Source organism: Furipterus horrens, unplaced genomic scaffold (assembly GCF_987537825.1).
Source record: "Furipterus horrens unplaced genomic scaffold, mFurHor1.1.pri manual_scaffold_9, whole genome shotgun sequence".
Taxonomy (NCBI): domain Eukaryota; kingdom Metazoa; phylum Chordata; class Mammalia; order Chiroptera; family Furipteridae; genus Furipterus; species Furipterus horrens.
In genome coordinates this window covers 24,526,515-24,535,369 of record NW_028327179.1, presented here as the reverse complement: position 1 = coordinate 24,535,369, position 8,855 = coordinate 24,526,515, and the positions used below count along the sequence as shown (strand labels likewise).

Below are 8,855 nucleotides of genomic sequence, written 5' to 3'. Positions count from 1 at the left end.
CATGCTGGTGGCAATTACAGAGGGCTCACTTGTGTCACTTGTAATGGCAATGAGGAAAAATTAATTTTATGTATCTTATAAAGGTGTATTTGAGCTATAGTTAGGCCCTAGCACCAAATGCATTACAACAGCACTTGACGGTGACAGTCATCATGAGAACAACTACATTACTGAAATCCTGGAAACCAAACCTATCTCTGCCTTGTCTTTATTTATCCCACCACTGCAAAGGCCAATAGTCACTAAGAAGGAAAAGTCCTTACACTAGTATAGATTTAAGTGGGGGGTGGGGTGAGGGGATAATGCATTATGGGAAGATAAAGCAGCATTATCCTGAGCCTGTAGACATAAACAGAACAAGGGACAAAGTTAAAACTCTCTGAACAAAGTGGATATTTATTAAGGGAGCTGTAGAAAAAATATTATTTGGGAGTAAGTTTAGATTATTGTTAAGATATTGTTAGACTAAAGAGTAGACCATAAATTCAGAAGTAGAAGTAGAGAATTAATGCTATAAAGTCCTTGTGCAGAAAGGTGGCAGTGGCCCAAAGATAGCAATAATTAGGAAGAGTAACCTGTCAGTTCTATATAAAATAAATTCCAAATGGGAGGAAGAGAAGCTTGAAGGATACTTAAGATGTACAAATAACATTCCCATGCCTGTCAAGAATCTAATTGCCTTTAGTTTGATACATCTAAATTTTAATATTTGTTTGAGCTCCTTTGCCAACATAAATGATGGGATTTTATTACTTAGAGGGGAAAAAAAGCACTAGGTATTCACAACTGTACAGAGACTAGAGTAGGGGATGTGTTAGCTTAAACTGATTTCTTTTTCTTCTCTTCCTTTTCTTCCACACATTCCATCTTCCATCCTCACTGTCTCTCTTTTTAACAAGCATTTACTGTACAGAGTTTTTTTCTGACCAAAAACCGAGTTTTACTTCTGGTTTTGTGGGGCAGCTAAGAGAAGAGTTACATAATAGATAACACAACAAATCTTTAAAATTTGTTCCCTTTAACCCCTGACCCTTTTCCTCTTTCTTTGAAACCCTTCAGATTCTCTTCCCTCTTCCTGTCACCTCAATCTTCCTTCTGATCTCTTTTTCAGTGTCTCTGTCCCTTTCTTGTTTGAAGAAATTTATGAATTTGTATCTTTAACCATCAACCCTACCGTAAAACAGATAATAGACATGTTCTTGAAAAGACCCGAGGTAAGAGGAGGGTATAAATAACTAGTGTTAATTTAACACATCTAGTTGATAATTATGTGGGGGGAGCTACATTTTTAAATATGTAGAGTGTAACACCTATTTAAATATGTTATAAAAACACAAATATAATAAAGTGTAAATGCAAAGTATTTTCCAAGGGTATTTCTTTCTTTCTTTTCTTTTCTTTTTCTTTCTTTCTTGTTTTATTTTATTTTTTTACCACCCTGAACACACCCAATCTTATCTGTACAGAATTTTTAACGTGTATTCAACAAGATGCTGGATATTATGGGGATACACAAAAAGAGATCTACCGAGCCCCGAGCCCCAGCCCGGCCGCCGCCGCCAGCGCCGCTCAGAGCGCGCGCAGCCATGGCCGGAGCCCGGACCCTGCTCCCGCTCCTGCTCGGGCAGCTCCTGGCCGTGGCGCTGGTGACCGAGGCGCAGAAAATGGGGCCTCGAGGCCCCCCTGGCCCCCCAGGGCCCCCTGGGAAGCCGGGCAAGGACGGCATCGATGGAGAAGCTGGTCCTCCGGGTCTGCCTGGGCCCCCGGGACTGAAAGGGGCTTCGGGGAAGCCAGGGAAGCCAGGAGAGGCCGGGCTGCCAGGGCTGCCCGGCGTGGACGGCCTGACCGGGAGAGAAGGACCGCCTGGACTCAAGGGCACTCCCGGAGAACGGGGAAGTCTGGGCCCCCCGGGGCCACCTGGGCTTGGGGGCAAAGGACTCCCCGGACCCCCCGGAGAAGCAGGGGTCAGTGGGCTCCCAGGCGGACTCGGCCTCCGGGGTCCCCCGGGACCCTCTGGACTTCCGGGCCTGCCTGGCCCTCCCGGACCTCCTGGACCCCCTGGTCACCCAGGAGTCCTTCCCGAAGGCGCGGCTGACCTTCAGTGCCCGGCCGTCTGTCCGCCAGGGCCCCCCGGCCCCCCAGGAATGCCGGGCTTCAAGGGACCCACTGGCTACAAAGGGGAGCAAGGAGAGGTCGGCAAGGACGGCGAGAAGGGTGACCCCGGCCCGCCTGGGCCCCCCGGTCTCCCCGGCACCGTGGGGCTGCAGGGCCCGCGGGGGCTGCGAGGACTGCCAGGGCCGCTTGGGCCTCCCGGGGATCGGGGTCCCATTGGCTTCCGAGGACCCCTCGGGATCCCAGGAGCCCCCGGGAAAGCGGGTGACAGAGGCGAGGGGGGCCCAGACGGGTTCCGGGGCCCCAAGGGCGACCTGGGCAAACCGGGTCCCAAAGGAGCCCCCGGAGTGGCCGGGCCACTTGGAGAGCCGGGCATGCCGGGCAAGGACGGCCGGGACGGCTTGCTAGGACTGGATGGTGAGAAGGGAGAGGCGGGTCGCACTGGCGCCCCAGGAGAGAAGGGTCCCAACGGGCTGCCGGGCCTGCCTGGACGAGCAGGGTCCAAGGGTGAGAAAGGAGAGCTGGGCAAAGCTGGAGAGCTGGGTGAGGCCGGCCCCTTGGGAGAGCCCGGGGTCCCAGGGGACATGGGCGTGCCGGGCGAGCGCGGCGAGGCGGGCCACAGAGGCTCAGCGGGGGCGCTCGGTCCGCAAGGCCCTCCTGGGGCCCCTGGTATCCGAGGCTTCCAGGGCCCGAAGGGCAGCATCGGGGACACTGGCCTGCCAGGCCCCCAGGGCCTCCGAGGCGGCGGGGGCGACCGGGGCCCGGAAGGAGCCACGGGTCCCAAGGGAGACCAGGGCATCGCCGGTTCCGATGGTCTTCCCGGGGACAAAGGCGAGCCGGGACCCCGCGGCCCCGTTGGACCCAAAGGAGAGCCTGGCAGTCGAGAGGAACTGGGCCCGAGAGGCATCCAGGGTCCCAACGGCACCAGCGGCGTGGAGCGTGTGCCAGCCCCCCCCCCCCCCCCCCCGGGCCTGTGGGCTTACAGGGCGTGCAGGGCGTGCCTGGCATCACCGGAAAACCCGGGGTCCCGGGAAAAGAAGCCAGTGAGCAGCACATCAGGGAGCTGTGTGGGGGCATGATCAGTGAACAAATCGCGCAGTTGGCTGCTCACCTGCGGAAGCCGTTAGCGCCGGGAGCCATCGGGCGGCCTGGCCCTGCTGGCCCCCCACGGGCGCCCCGGGCCCCCTGGTTCCATCGGTCACCCTGGCGCTCGGGGGCCCCCTGGCTTCCGCGGCCCCACCGGTGAGCTGGGAGAGCCCGGACCCAGAGGAAACCCGGGGGACAGAGGAGACAAGGGCGCGGTCGGTGTGGGTCTGGACGGGCCTGACGGAGACCAGGGCCTGCAAGGACCGCAAGGCGTGCCTGGCGTTGGCAAAGATGGCCAAGACGGGGCCCACGGCGAGCCCGGGCCGCCCGGAGACGCGGGCCTTCCCGGAGCTGTTGGCGCGCAGGGGACCCCCGGCATCTGTGACACCGCGGCCTGCCAAGGAGCAGTGATGGGCGGGGGCGGGGAGAAGTCGGGTCCCAGAAGCTCCTAAGACACAACCCAGGCAGCAAGTGACGCTGGCTGAAGTGCTGGGCTCTGCAGCGCCCGTTGCTAAGGCCACGCCACGTCCACAGCCTTGCTGGCCTGCCCCCTCCCCCTGCGTCCTCAGTGGCAGCACCTGGTCACCTGTCCCCGCGCGTCCTCCACCAGCTGCTGAGAAGGTGGTCTCCTCGTGGGTTCCCAGCGGCCCATCTGGCAGTGACCGCGAACCTCGGAAATGGGCGCCGCGCGGTAACACCGGGCCGGCCAGGGGCCACACACAACTGGTACACGTCCCCGAGAGAAAACTGCAACCTGTTTACATGGCGTTCGTGTAAAAAGCAGTGATAACCCCAACAAAATGATCGATGAAGCCCTCAGATTCGTGACTGCCCACAGGGCCCAGCGCCCCCCGCACCAAGGTCTAGTCTGGCCCCCGGTTTCTGTACAAACTTGAAACTGTCTGAGCAACAGTATTTATTGACGGTGACTTTGCATTGCACTAAACCTGTTGGTGTTCTCTGTTGTAATAAATAAAGCCACTCGTTTGAAAAAAAAAAAAAAAAGAGATCTACAGTATGTTCAGGAATCTCGAAGGGGAAGTGATCAGTATGGGCAGGAAAAGTTGGAGAAGGATCCACTAATGTGTGACTGACCACATATCTGCTCTGACTCAGGTGCCTTTCACTTTGAGGGCAGTGGTATCTGTCTCCTCCCCCTTTGAATTTAATACCCTCAGGTCATTTTCCAGGCTGCAGAAAAGAGAAAGTCATGAAGTCACATTAACTTTTGTCCCATCTCACTCTCACTTAAATTTATTTCTCATACACAAGCCAGAGGTGTCTTTTTGTCTTCAAGATATGTTTTAATTTGCAACTACATCCTGTGGTCAGTAACACATAAGTGTATTCTTTAAAAACAAAGCCAAAAACTTTACAGGTAAAGCTGAAGTCCCATTTGATCATTAACTTCAGGAGTTTTATATGTAGCAGATTATGGGCACATTCACACTCATAAAACATTCATCATAGTGGTTTGCCTAGCATGTATGTCTTATATAAAGGAAATCTAACACTGCACATTATTTTTCAGCTTGATTTTTTTCACTCAATGTTTTGTTTTAGAAGATCTCTTGATATTGAGATGTATAAGTATGGTTCATTCATATTACTGGCTTTTTAATATTCCATGTGAATATACTGCATTTTATTAATCTAATCTATTTATGAATGCTAATGGCCTTCAAATTTTACTATTATTAAAATATTTTAGTAAGCAATTACTCATCAAAATATGCTTTATTGAGTATTTCCCAAGTGCAAGGCATTGCTCTTCTTTTTTTTTAACTTTATTTATTTATTTTTAGAGAGAGGGGCTGGGAGAGAGAGAGGAAGAGAAACATTGATTCATTGCCTCATATACCCTGAAAAATGAATCCCCAGTTGAGGCCAAACCTGCAACCCAGGCATGTATGTGTCTTGACTGGGAATCAATCCTGAGACCTTTTGCTTGGCAGGATTATGTCCGACTCACTGAGCCACACCTGTCAGGGTTGCAAGACATTGTTCTGAATGCTTAGAATATGTCAGTGAATGAAACAGACAGAAATCTCTACTTTACTGTTGTTTGCATTATAACAAGTTTGACAATAAATAATAAACAATTAAAAATAGAAGAGAATATAAGTTATGAAACAAAGAAAATCAGTATAATGTAAACAGGATAAAAGCACTAAAGTGAGAGTTTGAGTTTCTGTATTAAATAGAGTGGTCAAGGTAGGACTCTTTGAGAATATTATATTTGAAAAAAATATTGTCGGCAATAAGGAATTAGCCAAGAAGCTATTTTGGAGTAAATGGTTATAGGAAGGGAATACAAAGACCTTAAAGCAATAGAATTTCCCATGTGTTTCAAGAACATCAAGAAGGGCAAGGTGATTGAAATGGAGAAATGGAAGGAGAAAGTAGTAGAAGAAGAGGTGGAGGGAAGGGTGAAGGACACAGTGTGTATGTGACCACATAGGCCATTATAAAGATTTTGCCATTTACTCTGAATGAAATGGAAAGGTACTGAATGTTTTAAGCAGCAAGTACTTAGAGTATTATACTAGCTACCACTTATGGAATAGATCGTAGGAAGGCAAAAGCAGAAGAGCTTAGGAGGGTTCTTTTTTTTTTTACATACTGACTCATTTTTATTGTTTTTCTATTATAGTTGTCCCATTATTTCCCCCATTGCTCCCCTCTACCCTGCCTACCTCGCTTCCCACATTCAATCCCCATTCTGTTGTCCATGTCCATGGGTCATTCATATTAGTTCCTTGACTAGACCCTTCCCCTACATTCCCCCTTTTCTCCCTCCCCGCTCCCTCCTGGTCGCTGTCAGTCTGTTCCTTGTTTAAATGCCTCTGGTTCTATCTTGCTCATTTGCTTGCATTGTTCATTAGTTTACTGTAATAGGTGATATCATATGGTATTTGTCTTTCACTGTTTGGCTTATTTCACTAAGTATAATACTCTCCAGTTCCATCCATGTTGTCGCAAAAGGTAGGAGTTCCCTCTTTCTTTCTGCTACACAGTATTTCATTGTATAAATGTACCACAGTTTTTGGGGTTTTTTTTTTTATCCACTCATTTACTTAGGAGGGTTTTGAAGTAATTCAGGCAATAGTTAATGGTATCCTGGACCAGGAAAATAGAAGTGCAGGTGTGAAGTATGTGCGAGTCTGGATATATTCTTAAAGTAGTACCAAAAGGATTTGCTAATTGATTAGTTGAGGCATAAAAAAAGGGACGAGTTAATGATGACTTTAAGAACTTGGGGCTAAATAACTGAAAGTTGTCATTTACTGGAATAAAGAAGGCTGAAAGAGGAGCAGGTTTGGAGCATCTGCTCATTTGGAAACCAGAATCCGAGATGAGGATTAAATTGCTGACTTGGGAAGTGCAAGACCAAGGCCGTGAGGATAAGAAGGAGAAAGCAAGTGAGGTAAAGCCAGATGAAAATCAAACTAAGTAATAGCTTACTAAAAGGGCTGCATCATTCAGAGCCAGGAAGAGATGCAGCAGGTAGTAAACACATGTGTTTATTCAGAAGTTTAGACTTCTAAGAAAGGTTTTCAAAGAAAAACTGCACTTCAGAATAGTTCAGAAGAAAGACAAAATTTACCTGTTCGGTTTCCTCCCATCTCTCGTTTTCCATTAGTCAAGGGAATACAATCGCAATGCTTTTCTGGATGCTATTAGGTAGTTCCTTGTTGGTCAATGAGCAAAAGAGATTCCACACCTCATTCTTTTCATTGCAGTTCAGAAGTAGATGGGGCTTGGTTTGTGGCACACGAGGGTGGAGAAGCCTTCCAGTGAGCTCAGGAAACTTGGCAAGGGCGCTGGCAAAGACAGCAGCAGTGTGGCCCCTAAGTTAGAAAGCATCTCTAAAGAAAAAGGTGGTCAAAGGAATTTGAAGAGGCACAGAAGGCTTTTGTCTAATAAAACAGTAGTTGATGAGCAGGCCACTGGATGTGTGAGGTTGTAGTTTAGGAGAGTGAGCTGGTCTATCTTGAAGTCATCTGCCTACAGATGCCATTTAAAGCCACACATTTTACATAACTAAGAAAATGAATGTAGTTGGAGAAGCTCAAAGTCTGAGCTTGGGGGTACTCTGAACTGACAGGGTCAGAAAAGTGAGAAAACAACAATGGAGAATGAGGAATGAGCAAGTTATATGAAGGGAGAACAACCTATAAGTGTTTAGAAACGGAAATACTAAGTTACAGAGTCTGCACCATTCATACTTTAATAGACATTCTCAGATTGCCCTGAAAACTGGCTGCCCCGATGTAGATAATATCACTCTATGAGAGTTTGTTTCCAGAAACGTAACCAACATTGAAATTAATTTCAATTGTTTTCCTAATTTGACAAAAGAAAAGAATGGTATCTTACTGTTCTTCCAAATTTCACTTGCTTATTTAGTGCAATTGGATAATTTAAAAATAAATTTTCAAGTCGACTGAGTTTCATTTTTTGAAGGATTATCTCTGTTTTTCTCCAGTTTTTGTATAGTTGTCTGTACTTTTCTTGTTGCCTTGTTAATGTTCTTTATGTTGTATACTCCCTTGTTTTGTGTTATCGATATATAATATTTTATTTGTATTTATATATGTTTTTCTCCCAATTTCTCTCCTTCTTGTTAACTTCGTTTATGCTCTCTTTTGTCAAATGAGTATTAGTCTTTTTGAAATAGTCACACCATTTGGTAATGTTTTCTTTTACCAAATTTACCTTTCAAAATGAGTCTATTAAAAAGACTTCCTTACCTTAATATTCTAGAGACAGTTTTCTTTATTAAAAAATGATATTTCTGTTTTACTTAGGTCTCTTCTCCAACTGAAATTTGTGTTTGAGGTAATGAATAGCAAAAATGCTTACACATATATTCTATTTATATTATATATATTTGGCCATGTGGAGAGACAGACATATTAAATAGTTAATCGTTCCAATCACTGATTTGTTATATAACTTCCAGAATACATCGAATTCCCACTTATGCATGATCTCCTTCAGAATTTTCTATGGTTTGTCTTTACTACCTTCAAGCTCTCTGATATCTTCTGTGTTGAGGGTTCCCAAGACCACCTTCAGGTTTGATGATTTGCTAGAAGGACTCAGAGAACTGAAAAAACCTGCTATACTCATGGTTATGGTTTATTACACTGAAAGGATACAGAGTAGCTGAAGCAAAGGCAAAAGGCGCAAAGGGCAGAGTCAAGGAGAAATAGGCACTAGCTTCCAGTTGTTCTTTCCCCTGGAGTCATTGATTGGACTTACTTTCTCACCAACCTATGGCAAAATGTATGAAGTATTGCCAAAGAGTGATCTCACCTGTGCTTGGTTTTGAGGCTTTTATTGGGGGTCAGTCAAGTAGGCATAGCTGATTGCCCATGGGGCTGAATTTATACTTACTTAGTTTCCAGCAACTCCAGAGGTCAAACTAATACAATTTGGCCCTGGTTCTCCACCATAAACCACACTGATGTGGCATGCCCCAAGACCTCATGTATGCAAGATGTTTTGAAAAGATGGATTTTTAAGGAACAGCCCTTTCATTTGAATGTGAAAGCTTTGCACACTCTAAGCCTGATGATTAATGCCTTACTGCACATTTTCAAACACATGTATTTTTTTCCCACTTTAAATTTTGTCCATGTCTTAGTCTT

At 46.6% G+C, this 8,855-nt stretch overlaps 1 protein-coding gene across 1 annotated transcript; it reads left to right on the top strand.

The window, feature by feature from the left end:
• The first annotated feature begins 1,574 nt into the window (after positions 1–1,574).
• LOC150001441 (uncharacterized) lies at positions 1,575–3,953 on the top strand. The gene is given in 3 exon segments (XM_090287174.1): positions 1,575–3,071; positions 3,074–3,280; positions 3,282–3,953. Coding segments are annotated over 3 exon segments (2,061 nt in total). The 5' UTR covers positions 1,575–1,586; the 3' UTR covers positions 3,651–3,953.
• Positions 3,954–8,855: the final 4,902 nt, after the last annotated feature.